We start from the raw sequence: 19,138 nt of genomic DNA, 5'->3' as shown, positions 1-19,138 counted from the left end.
TACACATATGAGTTTGTCTTGTTGGGCAGACTGGATGGACCGTGCAGGTCTTTTTCTGCCGTCATCTACTATGTTACTATGTAACATGCCTCTGTGGTTATGTTCCACTAATAAGTTAAAAGATTCATTGAAGCCGACTCTGTGGGTGCTTGAGCACCCCCAATATTGAGAAAATTCCTTGTATGTGTCCAGGGAAGGGTTATTTTCATTGGGCTTAGCACCCCCAATAATTTTGAAAAGTTGGCTCCTATGAAAAGATTAACTGGATTTCTTGAAAGGATTATATAAACGTAGGATGCATGACTAGGGACACAAACATACACTTATTTATTCAATATCACAACTCCTCATGTACAGCCACAAAACAACCTTTTAGGGTGGATAGTGTTCACAATGAGCTCCTTTTATTATCGCTAGACAGAGATAAGAGTTCCCACTTAGTCACCTCTCCACTCTCCAATCGGTTCAAAACTCTGCTGCCCGTCTCGTCTTCCGCCAGGGTCGCTTTACTCATACTACCCCTCTCCTCAAGTCGCTTCACTGGCTACCTATCCGTTTTCGCATCCTGTTCAAACTTCTTCTACTAACCTATAAATGTACTCACTCTGCTGCTCCCCAGTATCTCTCCACACTCGTCCTTCCCTACACCCCTTCCCGTGCACTCCGCTCCATGGATAAATCCTTCTTATCTGTTCCCTTCTCCACTACTGCCAACTCCAGAGTTCGCGCCTTCTGTCTCGCTGCACCCTACGCCTGGAATAAACTTCCTGAGCCCCTACGTCTTGCCCCATCCTTGGCCACCTTTAAATCTAGACTGAAAGCCCACCTCTTTAACATTGCTTTTGACTCGTAACCACTTGTAACCACTCGCCTCCACCTACCCTCCTCTCCTCCTTCCTGTACACATTAATTGATTTGATTTGCTTACTTTATTTTTTGTCTATTAGATTGTAAGCTCTTTGAGCAGGGACTGTCTTTCTTCTATGTTTGTGCAGCGCTGCGTACGCCTTGTAGTGCTATAGAAATGCTAAATAGTAGTAGTAGCTTAGTAAGTTTTGGCACAGTATAAGTGATCACAAGAACAGACTGTCTTGCTCCCTGTGTCTTGAATAGGGGGCGGGGCATGGGTAGGAGGGGCGGGGAAGAGGTGTGCCAAGGGGCGGGGCATGTGTCCTCTTTTTTCTTAGGACAAATATGGTAACCCTAATTAGGGGCTTACAGCCCATTTATGTTTATACAAAAGAGATCTGAATGAAATCACTTGCCCCTGCAACATGTTCAAAACAGAATAATCCATTTGTGTATCTAAAATGTCAGCTTCTACAAAACAGATGAAGATGTGATTCCATGTGCCCCAATGAAAGGAAAGCTTAATTCTACTTCCATTTAATTTCAATATATTCCTTCATCTGTATAACACCAGGCTTCCCAACTTGGCAGATTACAACAACAGTTAAGATGAACCCATCAGGAAGCAGGATATCCTCACAAATATTTGGCCATCTGTATTGTATACAGTCTATTTATTTAGATTTTAGTGAAGAAAAATGAGAAAATACAGAGTTTAAAATTGCTGTTTCTAGCAGCTATAATAATTGTAAAGTTGTTTTACTAATATTTAATTGTTATTTCAAATAAATTAAAAGCTGTCCAATGAAAAAAACTGAAATAAACAAAACCTTTTGTCCTCCACCTTTTAAGGCACTGCCTAGCCAATAAACGGGGATGACGGCTGCGCTGGGAAAGGGAAACTCAGGCTGTGCTAATTGGCTTCCTGGCTCACTTCCACTCCTGTTTCTTAAACCTTCTTGGTTGGGCTTCAGCTCACTTCCACTCCAAGCCTCATTTTCATGCACCAATAGACCTTAGTGTGTTCCAAGCCTCTCTCTGATGGTGTAATAGCCTTTCTCACTGTGTTCCAAGCGTCATTCTGTTGGTCCAATAGCCTTTATCACTGCTTTCAAGCCTCGCTCTGACGGTCCAATAGCCTTTCTCACTGTGCTCCAAGACTCACTCTGACGGTCCAATAGCTTTTCTCACTGTGTTCCAAGCCTCGCTCTGGTTTGTTCCTCTTCCTGTATCTGTTTCCGAGGCTTTTGGGAGTCTGCAGAGATTCAAAGACCGTAAGGAAAGCTGAATTTCTTTCTGTCTAGTTTGTGTTGTGCACAAGTGTCATTGGCTTTAGTGTTGTATGTGGTGCTGGTGGACAGATTGTCTGAGAGCCACTATTTGCAAAGGAGAAAAGCCCCCACTCACTCCCCAAAAGAGCTGCACCTGGGCCATAAGTAGTGGGTCTCCATTGCATAGTGCATTTGGACTGGTGCATTCCCACAGCACTGGCTTCCTCTAGTACTCAAGATATAGCTTTCTAATAGTAATAACAGCAGTTAGGATATCTGGGGTTTCAGAAAGGTTTACACAAGTTCCTGGAGGAAAAGTCCAAAGTCTGCTATTGAGATAGACATGGGGGAAGCCACTAAATCTTGTTACCTTGGGACTGGAAGAGTTAACATTTTAATTTTAAGATTGACTTAAGCGAGGTACTGACAAATGCAGATTCCACTTTATATTGTAAAAAGAAGGGCAGAATGTACCAATCACTAAGTATTCAATGACATCTGTTTCTAATTCATGTTTTACTGGTCTAACATTCTGCAATATATTTTGAACATGTTCATGCTTTTCTAATTGTTACATAAGCCACATTGAATCTGAGTTCTGCTCAGGCTAATATGGGATATAAATGTCAATAATAATAATAAATAGAAGTCATTGTTTACTGCAGACGTCTTTATCTATATTGACAAAGAAAGGCCTTCAGACAAGAGAGGTTAAAGAAGGTCTGAAACTGACCAGTATTTAGGATAGGTGTCTCCTTTTGGAAATGTAAATCGTACTCTGTGTTTAACTAAAGAGAACAGGTTATAAATTTGAGTCTTCTAAATCTAGATGAGAAATACTATGTACTTGGCTTTTTCCATTGTACTATGCCTTTTAGCATATTTACTTAAGTTCAGAATTCTAAAAAGATGCTTTGCTGATTGTATGGAATTCTGTCTAGATGGATCAGTTACCTCATATGTGGTTGAGGCCATAAATGTGAGCATTTGGATTGCCAAACTTCAGACGGACTTAGAAGCAGAGAAAGATTTCTCTCTCTTAGTCCCCCCTCTTTGTTAACAGGATATATTATGCAGTTGTAATAAAAGAAAAGTTTTACTGATCTCTTGTAGTACTATCCAGCTTATTTTTGAAAGAGAAAGACACCCATATTTTGACCCAAATCGGGAGATGGGCGTCTTTCTCCCATGTGCGCCCAAATCGGTATAATCGAAAGCCGATTTTGGGCGTCTCCAACTGCAATCTGTCGCGGGAACGGACAAAGTTGAGGGGGGCGTGTCGGAGGTGTGGTGAAGGTGGGACTGGGGCGTGTTTATCAGCTGAGGAGAGATGGGCGCCCTTGGCCGATAATGGAAAAAAGAAGGGCGGCAGAAGCAAGAATTTGGGCTGCTTTTTGTGGACCTTTTTTTCTCACGAACAAGTCCCCAAAAAGTGCCCCAACTGCCCAGATGACCACCGGAGGGAATCGGGGATGTCCTCCCCTGACTTCCCCAGTGGTGATTAACCACCTCCCACCCCAAAAAAAACAAGTTTACAAACTTCTTTTTTTTTTAAGAGTATATCCTTCGCTATGCCTCTGTCTCTGCGACGGCAGTTGAAGACGTCCTTCCCTGCAACGGCAGTTGAGAACGTCCAAAATGCTCACAAGTAGCAACAGTGGGACTTGAACCAGCCACCTCTGGATTGCCAGACCAGTACGCTAACCACTAGGCCAGTCTGTCACTCCTCCATTCCACTTCCTTGAAATTTGGCCATCACTGTGGGGGGGGGGGGACAGTGTGTAGGTCCCTGGGAGGGGGAGGTATGTGTAAATACAATCCAACTGAACAAAAGCAGTGTGCTAGAGCAAAGAGAGTAACCTAATACCAAAAAGACCGCTCTGGCAAAAAATTAACTAGTTGGTGCTTATTTGAAAAAAATGGAGAAAAAAGCCCTCAGAAACCGTAGGCCAATCGCCTAAAGGTTTTGAGCGTGGTTAGAGATGATCTTACATCGGCTTATAACACACGCTACAGTTCGATCATTGGGCCAAAAAACTCCATTTTGAAAAGGGGCTCAAAAGTATTTTTAATCACCTCAAAATATGTAATTAATAAACAAAATGAATTTCTTTCAATTGATTCATAAATAGAATGAATTTTTTCAATAAGTTCTAAATCTTTCAAAGCAACAGCATGTCAGAAAAAGTAACACTTAGCTTTTAAATGTGTTGGAACCAGGCACTCATCATTGTCCGTTCTACGGGAACCCGTTTCGCCTAGAAACGTGGCTTCTTCAGGAACGGAGTGCTTTGGAATATGCTGAGAATCTAAAGTGAACAAAAATCATAATGTGAAAGAAAATAATATAATAATTGCACACCTAAAGATCACACCACGGTCAAATGTACTATTAACGGGACGTCTGCAATGCTTCAAGATGTCGCCTTGGCGTCCACGTACAGTCAGCTGACTAAAATACTATCATGCACGTTACGTGTCAGGTGTTAATAGAAATTGTGCCAATCAATGGCATTGTTCAGCCCATTAGGTTCCAAGGTATCGAGTTCAAAAATCCACCTTGCTTACCTTCTTAATAAAGTAAGTTTACGATTACCTCCTCAATGATGTGCTCCCACCTGATCTAATACTGAACATCGTAAATCTTCAAATTTGTGTTTTAAAGAGATACAGTGTTCAACGATTGGTTCTTTGACAGCTGATCTACGTAAATTAGATCTGTGTTCCTGATTCTCACTTTTAATGGTCTGGTTGTCATGCCGATATAGATCTTATTGCAAGGGCAACGTAGGGAATATATAACATGGTCAGAAGAACAGTTTGTGAATTGCAATAACTTGTGGATCCTATTGGTTTTAGGATTCACAAACTGTTTGATTTGTTCAGTAATATGACATATCTGACAATGTCCACATTTATAATGTCCTAAGTCTTGTTTCTTATTAGCGGTGGGAAGACTTGCGTCTGCTGGACTGACAATCTCCTTGATGTTATTCGTCCTGGCAAACGCAATGCGTAAATTAGTGTTTTTAAATACGCTCATTGATCTCATGATATCCCATCTGTTTTTGATCAGATTCGCAAGATAGGGACTATGCTCGGTATAATCGCATAACCATGGTAAAATTATTCTCTTCTGTTTGATATTTTGATGTACTTCTCAGAAGTAAATCCCTATCATTGCACTTAGCCCTGCGATATGCCTTTTTAAGGACAGACTTGGAGTAACCCCTCTTCAATAAATTTGACATTAATTCTTCCACCTGAGTTTTGAACATATTCGAGTCAGAACAGATGCGTCTTAGCCTTAGCATTTGGGAAAAAGGAAGGCTATTTTTAAGGTGTTTGGGATGACAGCTTGAGTTTTGAAGAAATGTGTTTCAATCCGTACTTTTCTTAAATACTTTGGTGACAAATTTATTGGAAACAATGTTGATCTCCACATCTAAATAATGAATGCAATCATATGAGTGCTGTTCAGTAAATTGTATGTCCTGGTGACAGCTGTTCAGCCAATGCATGAACCGCTGAAGATCTAACTCTGAACCCCCCCAAAGCATAATCATCTATATACCTCCACCAGTGTAGAATGGCGTGGTGAAATGGGGAACAGGCAATCCATGTTGATTCAAAATTGGACATATAGAGATTTGCTATTGATGGGGCAAAAGTAGCCCCCATCGCTACCCCACTGGTTTGTAGGTACATCTTGTCAAGGAACAAGAAATGATTTTCCTTCATCGCTATCCCTGCCAGTGTTAATAAAAATTCAGTGGGTATAGCGTGCGGTCTAACTCTTTTATCCAGTGTTAGTTTGATGGTATCAAGTGCCTCATTTTGAGGTATGGTAGTGTATAAGGAACACACATCCAGGGTGACCATCAGGACATTCTCAGAGACAAAGTCCACCTCCTGGAGTTTGCAAAGGAAATGAGTTGTGTCCCTGATATACGATGGATATTTTGGTACTTCTGTTCTTAAAAAAGTGTCGATAAAGGTTGACAATGGTTCTAGAATGGAATTTCTACCGGACAAAATAGGTCTGCCTGGAGGATTGATCAATCGTTTGTACATTGTTGGAATAATAGGATGTTGGCAGCATAAGAATTTTTTATCCTTCGGAGTAATGAAGCCTTCATTAAGTGCTTTGTTGGTGATTCTATTGATGAGCGACTGTAATCTCTTAGTTGGATTTAAAGGCAATCTTTTGTAATATCTGGTATCATTCAGTTGTCTAAGTCCTTCATCAATATAGTCACTCCGGTTTTGAAGAACGATCGCTCCGCCCTTATCTGCCTTTTTTATGATGATCTTATCATCATTTCTGAGGTCCTTCAATGCATTCATTTCATCTCTGGTGATGTTATAATTTTTTTGATGTAGAGCACCTCTTTCCGCTTTTAAATCCTCTAAATCTTTGAGGATCATGCTTTTAAACGTCTGTAGTGCTGGAGCCTGTGGAGCACAGGGTTTCCAGGTGGACTTAGGTTTAACAATGGTCTTATCATATGTGTCCTCATAGTTTTGAAAGAAAAGTTTAAGCTCTAATTTTCTGATAAACTTTTCCAAATCAATATGAAATTGAAAATCATTGAAGTGAGTGGACGGAACAAAAGAGAAACTTTTAAGCAGGACTGATTGTTCTGTTAAAGTAAGGTCTCTATTTGATAAATTAATAACCACCGGTTCTATTTTTGAGACCTTGTCCATGGTCTGTTCCGCTGGCCTATGTAACCTCTTCTGCCTCCTCTTCCCCTGCGTTGAAATCTGTTCCCTAAAAAAACTTTTTTATTGGTGTCAGAGGATTCACCGGCACTGCTCAAAGACGAAGATGATTCATAAGGCATAATAGATTTTTTGTCTGTAATTGTTTCTACTTCTGTTCTCATCCAGGGGTAAACATTATTTGTAGAGTAGTCTTTTTCATCCCTGGTTAATTTTTCCAATTTTGATTTTTTAACATTATCTCGGAATTTGTCTATATTTTCCTTGAGGAGAAGATGTTGTTTGTCAAAATCAACTGGTGTGATATTGTTCTTAATTTTGACCAAGTCATTGTCCAATTCGGCTTTGAGATTGTTCAGATTGATTTGGCTTTTTTCAATTATTAATAACATCAAATCAAGTGAACACTTATTAAGTATACCATTCCATTTATCAACAAAGTCACTGTCCTCCGTATAACACTGAGGAGCTTTGTTAATGCGTAGACCACGAGGGATCTTTTCTCTCTTGCAGTATTCAATTAATAGACCGCTGTTCAATTCGATTTTAATGATGTTTTTATATTTTAGAGTAATATCATTCCAACCATTCTCAGTGGTTGAAGCGGATGTATCGGTGGCAAATTCTGAAGGGAGACTAAGTAAATCCTTTGCTCGATCATTGGAAAAGCTAAAGCCAGAAGACCATGGATTCTGTGACATACTGCTAGAATCTATGCAAATACAATCCAACTGAACAGTGTGCTAGAGCAAAGAGAGTAACCTAATACCAAAAAGACCGCTCTGGCAAAAAATTAACTAGTTGGTGCTTATTTGAAAAAAATGGAGAAAAAAGCCCTCAGAAACCGTAGGCCAATCGCCTAAAGGTTTTGAGCGTGGTTAGAGATGATCTTACATCGGCTTATAACACACGCTACAGTTCGATCATTGGGCCAAAAAACTCCATTTTGAAAAGGGGCTCAAAAGTATTTTTAATCGCCTCAAAATATGTAATTAATAAACAAAATGAATTTCTTTCAATTGATTCATAAATAGAATGAATTTTTTCAATAAGTTCTAAATCTTTCAAAGCAACAGCATATCAGAAAAAGTAACACTTAGCTTTTAAATGTGTTGGAACCAGGCACTCATCACTGTCCGTTCTACGGGAACCCGTTTCGCCTAGAAACGTGTCTTCTTCAGGAACGGAGTGCTTTGGAATATGCTGAGAATTATTATTCTATTTATGAATCAATTGAAAGAAATTCATTTTGTTTATTAATTACATATTTTGAGGCGATTAAAAATACTTTTGAGCCCCTTTTCAAAATGGAGTTTTTTGGCCCAATGATCGAACTGTAGCGTGTGTTATAAGCCGATGTAAGATCATCTCTAACCACGCTCAAAACCTTTAGGCGATTGGCCTACGGTTTCTGAGGGCTTTTTTCTCCATTTTTTTCAAATAAGCACCAACTAGTTAATTTTTTGCCAGAGCGGTCTTTTTGGAGGTATGTGTGTGTCAGCAGAGGCATAACAAAGGCATGGACGTCCTTGTTTCAAACATTTTGGACATCCTGAACTGCCCCCCTACAGGGACAACCAAATTTCAAGGAAGTGGAGTGGAGGAGTGGCAGACTGGCCTAGTGGTTAGAGCACTGGTCTGGCAATCCAGAGGTGGCTGGTTCAAATCCCACTGCTGCTACTTGTGATCCACAATCCAAATAAATAAAGAGGGTGTTGGAAGCATTTTGGACATTCTCAACTGCCGTTGCGGGGAAGGACGTCGTCAACATTGTTTGTTTTTTTTTTCGGGGTGGGAGGTGGTTAATCACCACTGGGGAAGTCAGGGGAGGTCATCCCCGATTCCCTCCGGTGGTCATCTGGGCAGTTTGGGCACCCTCCTTAGGAAGGAAATCATGTGCAAATGAGCTAATAGCAGCTCATTTGCATTCAGTTTCCTTCATGCATGCCCGTTCCTTTCCAGATTAGTAAGGGAAGGGCTTTTTCCATTCAGTTAATGGGACCAGTGCACTACGAATCCTGGCCCCTCCCACGACCAAATGCCTTCGAGTTATTCGTTTTTGAGCTGGGCGCCTTCGGTTTCCATTATCGCTGAAAAACAATTCCGGCCAGCTCAAATCCGCCCAAATCCAGTGCATTTGCCCGGCACCAACCATACTATCGAAACAAAAGATGGACGCCCATCTTTTTCGAAAATACTGTCTGTCCCGCCCCTTCACGTATCCGTCCTCGGAGATAGACGCCCATGGAGATGGGCGTTCACGTTCGATTATGCCCCTCTATGTATTCTATTTCTTAAATTGTATTTACTTTGCACACTACTCTTTGGGATTCTGCATGGCATCTTGCTTCTCTTGGAGATTCTACATAGAATCTCACTAATCTTTGAGATTCTACAGGACATCTTGCTACTCTACATAGAATCTAGTTTCTTTTAGAGATTCTACATAGAATCTTACTAATCTTTGAGATTCTGCATGGCAACTTGCTACTCTACGTAGAATCTTGCTTTTCTTGGAGATTCTACATACAATCTTACTAATCTCTGAGATTCTGCATCGCGTCTTGCTTCTCTACGTAGAATAGAGATTCTACATAGAATCTTACTAATCTTTGGGATTCTGCATGGCATCTTCCTACTCTACGTAGAATCTTGCTTCTCTTGGAGATTCTACATACAATCTTACTTATCTTTGAGATTCTGCATGGCATCTTGCTACTCTACGTAGAATTTTGCTTATCTTGGAGATTCTTCATAGAATCTTACTAATCTTTGAGATTCTGCATGGCATCTTGTTACTCTACGTAGAATTTTGCTTCCCTTTGAGTTTCTACGTAGAATTTTGCTTCCCTTTGAGTTTCTACTTAGAATCTTTCTCTTCTTTGAGGTTCTAAATAGAATCTTAATAATGTTGAGATTCTGAATGGAGTCTTGCTTCTCATGTACATTCTGAATAGAATTGTTCTCTTATTGAGGTTCTGCATAGAATGTTACTAATCTCTGAGATTCTTCATCGCGTCTTGCTACTCTACGTAGAATAGAGATTCTACATAGAATCTTACTAATCTTTGAGATTCTGCATGGCATATTCCTACTCTGCGTAGAATCTTGCTTATCTTGGAGATTTTTCATAGAATCTTACTAATCTTTTAGAGTCTGCATCTCAGCTTGCTACTCTACGTATAATCTTGCTTTTCTGGGAGATTCTACATACAATCTTACTAATCTCTGAGATTCTGCATCGCGTCTTGCTTCTCTACGTAGAATAGAGATTCTACATAGAATCTTACTAATCTTTGGGATTCTGCATGGCATCTTCCTACTCTACGTAGAATCTTGCTTCTCTTGGAGATTCTACATAGAATCTTACTAATCTTTGAGATTCTGCATGGCATCTTGCTACGTAGAATCTTGCTTCTCTTGGAGATTCTACATAGAATCTCACTAATCTTTGAGATTCTGCAGGGCATCTTGCTACTCTATGTAGAATCTTGCTTCTCTTGGAGATTCTTCATAGACTCTTACTTACTAATCTTTGAGATTCTGCACGGCATCTTGTTACTCTACGTAGAATCTTGCTTCCCTTGGAGTTTCTACTTAGAATCTTTCTCTTCTTTGAGGTTCTAAATAGAATCTTAATAATTTTGAGATTCTGAATGGAGTCTTGCTTCTCATGTACATTCTGAATAGAATTGTTCTCTTATTGAGATTCTACATAGAATCTTACTTATCTTTGAGATTCTGCATGGCATCTTGCTACTCTACGTAGAATTTTGCTTCTCTTGGAGATTCTACATATAATCTCACTTATCTTTGAGATTCTGCATGGCATCTTGCTACTCTACGTAGAATTTTGCTTCTCTTGGAGATTCTACATATAATCTCACTAATCTTTGAGATTCTGCAGGGCATCTTGCTACTCTACGTAGAATCTAGTTTCTCTTAGAGATTCTACATAGAATCTTACTAATCTTTGAGATTCTGCATGGCATATTACTACTCTGCGTAGAATCTTGCTTATCTTGGAGATTCTTCATAGAATCTTACTAATCATTGAGATTCTGCATGGCATATTACTACTCTGCGTAGAATCTTGCTTATCTTGGAGATTCTTCATAGAATCTTACTAATCATTGAGATTCTGCATGGCATATTACTACTCTGCGTAGAATCTTGCTTATCTTGGAGATTCTTCATAGACTCTTACTTACTAATCTTTTAGATTCTGCATCTCAGCTTGCTACTCTACGTAGAATCTTGCTTCCCTTGAAGTTTCTACTTAGAATCTTTCTCTTCTTTGAGGTTCTAAATAGAATCTTAATAATTTTGAGATTCTGATTGGAGTCTTGCTTCTCATGTACATTCTGAATAGAATTGTTCTCTTATTGAGGTTCTGCATAGAATGTTACTAATCTCTGAGATTCTGCATGGCATCTTGCTACTCTACGTAGAATTTTGCTTCTCTTGGAGATTCTACATATAATCTCTCTAATGTTTGACATTCTGCAGGGCATCTTGCTACTCTACGTAGAATCTAGTTTCTCTTAGAGATTCTACATAGAATCTTACTAATCTTTCAGATTCTCCATGGCAACTTGCTACTCTACGTAGAATCTTGCTTATCTTGGAGATTCTTCATAGAATCTTACTAATCTTTTAGATTCTGCATCTCAGCTTGCTACTCTACGTATAATCTTGCTTTTCTTGGAGATTCTACATACAATCTCACTAATCTCTGAGATTCTGCATCGCGTCTTGCTACTCTATGTAGAATAGAGATTCTACATAGAATCTTACTAATCTTTGAGATTCTGCATGGCGTCTTGTTACTCTTCGTAGAATCGTGCTTCCCTTGGAGTTTCTACTTAGAATCTTTCTATTCTTTGAGATTCTACATACAATCTTACTTATCTTTGAGATTCTGCATGGCATCTTGCTACTCTACATAGAATTTTGCTTATCTTGGAGATTCTTCATAGAATCTTACTAATCTTTGAGATTCTGCATGGCATCTTGTTACTCTACGTAGAATTTTGCTTCCCTTTGAGTTTCTACTTAGAATCTTTCTCTTTTTTGAGGTTCTAAATAGAATCTTAATAATTTTGAGATTCTGAATGGAGTCTTGCTTCTCATGTACATTCTGAATAGAATTGTTCTTATTGAGGTTCTGCATAGAACGTTACTAATCTCTGAGATTCTGCATCGCGTCTTGCTACTCTACGTAGAATAGAGATTCTACATAGAATCTTACTAATCTTTGAGATTCTGCATGGCATATTCCTACTCTGCGTAGAATCTTGCTTATCTTGGAGATTCTTCATAGAATCTTACTAATCTTTTAGATTCTGCATCTCAGCTTGTTACTCTACGTATAATCTTGCTTTTCTTGGAGATTCTACATACAATCTTACTAATCTCTGAGATTCTGCATCGCTTCTTGCTACTCTACGTAGAATAGAGATTCTACATAGAATCTTACTAATCTTTGAGATTCTGCATCTCATCTTGATACTCCACGTAGAATCTTGCTTCTCTTGGAGATTCTTCATACAATCTTACTGATCTTTGGGATTCTGCATGGCATCTTGCTACTCTGCGTAGAATCTTGCTTCTCTTGGAGATTCTACATAGAATCTGACTAAATTTTGAGATTCTACGTGGCATCTTGCTACTCTACGTAGAATCTTGCGTCCCTTGGAGTTTCTACTTAGAATCTTTCTCTTCTTTGAGGTTCTGCATAGAATGTTACTAATCTTTGAGATTCTGCATGGAGTCTTGCTTCTCTTTGAGAGTGGCATCTTCTCTTTGGGATTCCAGATGGGTCAGGTTTTCAGGATTTCCAGAATGCATATACAGTGGTGGAAATAAGTATTTGATCCCTTGCTGATTTTGTAAGTTTGCCCACTGACAAAGACATGAGCAGCCCATAATTGAAGGGTAGGTTATTGGTAACAGTGAGAGATAGCACATCACAAATTAAATCCGGAAAATCACATTGTGGAAAGTATATGAATTTATTTGCATTCTGCAGAGGGAAATAAGTATTTGATCCCCCACCAACCAGTAAGAGATCTGGCCCCTACAGGCCAGGTAGATGCTCCAAATCAACTCGTTACCTGCATGACAGACAGCTGTCGGCAATGGTCACCTGTATGAAAGACACCTGTCCACAGACTCAGTGAATCAGTCAGACTCTAACCTCTACAAAATGGCCAAGAGCAAGGAGCTGTCTAAGGATGTCAGGGACAAGATCATACACCTGCACAAGGCTGGAATGGGCTACAAAACCATCAGTAAGACGCTGGGCGAGAAGGAGACAACTGTTGGTGCCATAGTAAGAAAATGGAAGAAGTACAAAATGACTGTCAATCGACAAAGATCTGGGGCTCCACGCAAAATCTCACCTCGTGGGGTATCCTTGATCATGAGGAAGGTTAGAAATCAGCCTACAACTACAAGGGGGGAACTTGTCAATGATCTCAAGGCAGCTGGGACCACTGTCACCACGAAAACCATTGGTAACACATTACGACATAACGGATTGCAATCCTGCAGTGCCCGCAAGGTCCCCCTGCTCCGGAAGGCACATGTGACGGCCCGTCTGAAGTTTGCCAGTGAACACCTGGATGATGCCGAGAGTGATTGGGAGAAGGTGCTGTGGTCAGATGAGACAAAAATTGAGCTCTTTGGCATGAACTCAACTCGCCGTGTTTGGAGGAAGAGAAATGCTGCCTATGACCTAAAGAACACCGTCCCCACTGTCAAGCATGGAGGTGGAAATGTTATGTTTTGGGGGTGTTTCTCTGCTAAGGGCACAGGACTACTTCACCGCATCAATGGGAGAATGGATGGGGCCATGTACCGTACAATTCTGAGTGACAACCTCCTTCCCTCCGCCAGGGCCTTAAAAATGGGTCGTGGCTGGGTCTTCCAGCACGACAATGACCCAAAACATACAGCCAAGGCAACAAAGGAGTGGCTCAGGAAGAAGCACATTAGGGTCATGGAGTGGCCTAGCCAGTCACCAGACCTTAATCCCATTGAAAACTTATGGAGGGAGCTGAAGCTGCGAGTTGCCAAGCGACAGCCCAGAAAATGATTTAGAGATGATCTGCAAAGAGGAGTGGACCAAAATTCCTCCTGACATGTGTGCAAACCTCATCATCAACTACAGAAGACGTCTGACCGCTGTGCTTGCCAACAAGGGTTTTGCCACCAAGTATTAGGTCTTGTTTGCCAGAGGGATTAAATACTTAATTCCCTCTGCAGAATGCAAATAAATTCATATACTTTCCACAATGTGATTTTCCGGATTTAATTTGTGATGTGCTATCTCTCACTGTTACCAATAACCTACCCTTCAATTATGGGCTGCTCATGTCTTTGTCAGTGGGCAAACTTACAAAATCAGCAAGGGATCAAATACTTATTTCCACCACTGTATATGAGATCGATTTGAAATAAGAGGCCTTCATTCCATCGACAAAAAGCAGCAAATATGAGTTATCTTGTTGGGCAGACTGGATGGACCGTGTAGTTCTTTTTCTGCCGTCATCTACTATGTTACTATTTCTCTCTTGAAAACCTGACTAGATCGTTGTACCTCCAGGAGTGTTTACTGAGTCTTATAAAAAATAATACTACAGTTTTACATATACAGATTTGTCGATCTATATAGCACAGTGAAAATAAAATGTATTTTCCAAAAGTACACATTCAAAAAAATAGCAGCATCTCTCAGGGTGACATGTAGGTATAAATGCTGATGTGGGAAATTTCTACAGTATACATGTATTGCCATTATATAATATAAAATACTCATGTACTGTGAAGGATCAACCAAACCACACCTAGAACATGTCTCTCTAAAATATCCCTGTGCTTCCACTTCCATGTAGAAGTAGCTGCCTTTCCTAAAACGGCTGCTTATCCTTGTTTGCTGATTTACACATGCAATTGGGTGTCTTACACCTGCACAGGGCACCTACATTCTAAAATCATTCCCAAAATGTTAGATGAATAAAGGTAGCTGAAAAGCACCCCCATGTTTCCCTGAGTGTGTTTCTGATTTGTGTTTCAGATGCCGGTGACATTTGAGGATATCGCTGTCTCTTTCTCCCAGGAGGAGTGGGAGTATTTAGATGAAGGGCAGAAGGAGCTTTACAGGGAGGTGATGAAGGAGAATTATGAGATCCTGATCTCCCTAGGTAAGAATTGCTTTGTCTGCATTTTCTTAAGAACAACGTCTGATTTAATAGAAATTTGGCACTTTTTGTGTACCTTCTGCACTTTTTAGTCTGATCAGAATGTATCTTTGCTCTGCTGATTGTCTTAGGGTGCCTCAGTCCTGATCCTCACACTTATCTTAAGACCTTCCTGGGTGTCCTATAAGTTTCCTCCTCTTCCAATCAGAGAGGGATTTTCCTCTAGTTCTTGTATCAAAACTGAAAAAAGGTTCAGAGCATCATAAATACTCAGTACTTGGATGTAACAGAGTGTGTTAAAGTAACTGCTGAGACCAATCAAAAGTGTGGTGCTGTGTTCATTGATTATTTCCTCAGCTTTTGACACTGTGAAGCTGCAGAAATGTCTCCAGGATCAACACATGATAAGAGTAATACAAGAAATCATCATTAATTGCTGATTTCATTTGTTAACTAAAGAGGAGTGTACCAGATCATGACAAGGATCAGTCTTTGTTCCTGCTCTTTTCAACATTCATAGAGCGGGTCTTCCACAGTATTGGGTATGAAACATCTGTGTTTCCCAGTAAGTTGTTATCCTCCACACCAGCAGCTGTTTGGAGGCCTTAATGTATAGGCAGCTACATTTAGACCAGCCATAGACCTAGCAGGTGTCTAAATATGACTGCACATGTAAGTTACACACATAGCTTGGAGCCCCGCCCATGCTCTGACCATATGTAATGCCCCTTTGCAATTATACGTATACTATTTATATGCACATTTATAGAAGAGTGCTTAGGGTGCCTATGTGAGTAAGTGCAAATTATCTCTATTTAGTTGTGCCAGGGGTACGTAACCGTAGGCGCATAATTACAGAATTGATATCCGTGTCTTACCCGGCATCAGGAGTGTCCGTGGGGGAAGTGAGATATGAGCCTTTGCCCGCACTAAACCTCTCCTTTCATCAGCAGGTGTTTCTCCTCTTCAGTTTTCGTATGATTTTATACTGTAACAGCAGGGACGAGAATGTAAAAATGTTGATTTGAATTTGAGGGGAGAGGGAGCTGAAGGGCTAAGCGGTCACACTTTAAGACAACTCACTAGGGTCTCCCAAAATAGTTCTTTATATTAAGGGATTTTATAATTTATTTATTGCATTTGTATCCCACATTTTCCCACCTCTTTGCAGGCTCAATGTGGCTTACAATACATCATGAATGGTGACAACATGAGAAAACATACATTTGGTATTGCAGAAGGATTTGGGGTAACATGATAATAAAAACATGATAGTATTTTAACAAGCAAATATTGTAAGACAGTTCTGGATATATGTGAAGGAGTTCACATTTATTTATTTTATTTTTGTTACATTTGTACCCCGCGCTTTCCCACTCATGGCAGGCTCAATGTGGCTTACATGGGGCAATGGAGGATTAAGTGACTTGCCCAGAGTCACAAGGAGCTGCCTGTGCCTGAAGTGGGAATCGAGCTCAGTTCCTCAGTTCCCCAGGACCAAAGTCCACCACCCTAACCACTAGGCCACTCCTCCATTTATTGATCTTTGTGGTATGCCTTTTTAAAGAGATGGGTCTTCAGTAGTTTGCGGAAGTTAGTTAGTTCCTAGATCGTTTTTAAGTTGCTCGGAAGCGCGTTCCAGAATTGTATGCTCAGGTAAGAGAAGGTTGACGCATGCCTTAGTTTGTATTTTACACCTTTACAGTTAGGGAAATGAAGATTAAGGAATGTGCGGGATGATTTTTTTAGCATTCCTGGGTGGTAAGTGTATCAGGTCTGACATATAGGCTGGGGCGTCTCCGTGAATGATTTTGTGAACTAGGGGGCATATTTTGAACGTGATGCGTTCTTTAAGTGGGAGCCAGTGTAGCTTTTCACGTAGAGGTTTAGCACTTTCATATTTTGTTTTACCGAATATGAGTCTGGCTGCTGTGTTCTGAGCTGTCTGAAGTTTCTTGATTATTTGCTCTTTGCAACCAGCGTAGAGTGCGTTGCAGTAGTCTAGATGACTTAGTACCATTGATTGTACCAGGTTGCGGAAGACGGTCCTTGGGAAGAAAGGTCTTAACCTTTTTTAATTTCCACATTGAGTGGAACATCTTCTTGGTTGTATTTTTCGCGTGATTCTCAAGTGTTAGGTGTCGATCAATTGTAACTCCAAGAATTTTTAGGGTATCAGAGATTGGAAGATTCAGTTTTGGTGTGTTGATGGTGGTGAATTTGTTCATGTTATGTTGCGAGGTGAGTATTAGGCATTGGGTTTTTTTCTGCATTGAGTTTCAGCTGAAATGCATCCGCCCATATATGCATGGGCTTTGGTTGATGTCGTTGGAGATTTCCTTTAAATCTTGTTTAAATGGGATGTAGATCGTTACGTTGTCTGCGTATATATATGGGTTGAGGTTTTGGTTTGATAGTTGTTTGGCCAGGGGTATCATCATTAAGTTGAATAAGTCGATGAGAGGGGGAACCCTGTGGGACTCCGTATTTGGGTGTCCATGTAGCTGAAGTGGTCGAATTTGATGTCACTTGGTATGATCGCGTGGTTAGGAGCCCCTTGAACCAGTTAAGAACGTTACCTCCAATTCCGAAGTACTCGAGGATATGTAGTAGTATTCCATGATCAACCATATCGAAGGTGCTAGACATCAAATTGTAGAATTAGTATGTTCTTGCCAGTTGCAATCATTTGTTTACATTTATTCATGAGAGCAACTAGTACCGTTTCCGTGCTGTGGTTAGCCCGGAATCCTGACTGGGAGTCAGTTGTGTAGTATTGAGAATTTGTTTAAATAGTTTGTGAGTTGTTTGGTTACCATCCCTTCTGTTAGTTTGGTTATTAAGGAAATGGATGCTACTGGCCTGTAGTTGGTTAGTTCTTTAGCACTCTTCTTTGCATCTTTGGGTATGGGGGTGAGTAGAATGTTTCCTTTCTCCTTCAGGAAGAGTCCAATTTGTAACATATAATTCACATGATTCGTGAGGTCTGTTATAAATTGTTGGGGAGCAGATGTCATTAGATTGTTTGGGCATATGTCTAATTTGCAGTGAGATTTTGCGAATCTTTTGAGCGTTTGGGAGATGAGATCCTCCGATAATATCTCGAAGTTGGTCCAGGTTCTGTCTGCTGGATATACACCAGGGTCTGGGTCTAGACAGTCAAGGAGTGCGGCATAATCGGTGGTGCTGACTGGTATTTTGAGTCGTAATTGTACGATTTTCTCATTGAAGTATCTCACGAGATTGTCTGCTCCTGGTGTATCTTTGCTGTTGTTTGTGATTGGTGTGATATCTAGTAATTTGTTCACAAGTTGGAAGAGTTTATGTGTGTCTTTGTAGTTTGGTCCGATTTCAGTTATAAAATAATCTTTTAGTTTGTCTTATGGTGTATTTGTATTTTCTTTGAAGTTGTTTCCAGGCGTTGAATGTGGGGTCGTCTTTCTTTTTGTTCCATGCCCATTCTAATCTTCTAACTTGTGTTTTAATTTTTTTCATTTCTTCATTGAACCATGGTGTTGAGTTTTTCCTGTGTGAGGTTCTGGTTTGAATTGGGGCAATGTTGTCTAATACTGATCTGCATCTATCGTCCCATTCTAGGAGGAATTGGTTTGTGTCTGCTTTTATTGTCCATCCGTTGTGGTATATCTGTTGCCAGAATATTACCGGGTCTATTTTTCCTCTTGTGGTATAGGTTTTGCATTCTTGTATATTAATTGTGCCTTTCGTTCGCCATTGGAGGGAGATGTATGCTTTATAGTGGTCTGACCACGGTGCGGGTGTCCATCTTGTATCTGTTAGTATAATGTTTGAGTCTGGGTTGAATTTGTGTGTGATGATGTCTAGTGTGTGTCCTTTAGTGTGAGTTGGTTGTGTGTTTGGTGTGTGAAGATCCCATAGTTGTAGGAATTCTTTGAATTCTTGGGTGCTTGTTAAGTTAAGATCTTCAAGGTGCAGGTTGATATCTCCTATTATGATAAGGTTTGAGGTAGAGACACAGGTGTTCGAGACGAAGTCCATAAAGTGTGTTTGGGAATCTTGCCAGTTTCCTGGCGGTCTGTAGAGTAGGACTGCGTTTAGATGTTCATGCAA

The 19,138-nt window shown here is 40.3% G+C and overlaps 1 protein-coding gene across 1 annotated transcript in view; it reads left to right on the top strand.

Moving 5' to 3' along the window:
* Window positions 1-2,093: 2,093 nt before the first annotated feature.
* LOC115460738 (zinc finger protein 718-like) overlaps window positions 2,094-19,138 on the top strand; it is a 29,558-nt gene continuing 12,513 nt past the window's right edge. The window contains exons 1-2 of the mRNA XM_030190493.1: window positions 2,094-2,123; window positions 14,926-15,052. Coding sequence (XP_030046353.1) covers window positions 14,926-15,052 — 127 coding nt within the window. The 5' untranslated portion in view covers window positions 2,094-2,123. The remainder of the gene's footprint in view (window positions 2,124-14,925; window positions 15,053-19,138) is intronic.

The sequence above is a fragment of the Microcaecilia unicolor genome, chromosome 1 (assembly GCF_901765095.1).
Source record: "Microcaecilia unicolor chromosome 1, aMicUni1.1, whole genome shotgun sequence".
Classification (NCBI taxonomy): domain Eukaryota; kingdom Metazoa; phylum Chordata; class Amphibia; order Gymnophiona; family Siphonopidae; genus Microcaecilia; species Microcaecilia unicolor.
This window is presented reverse-complemented; position numbering and strand designations above follow the sequence as displayed.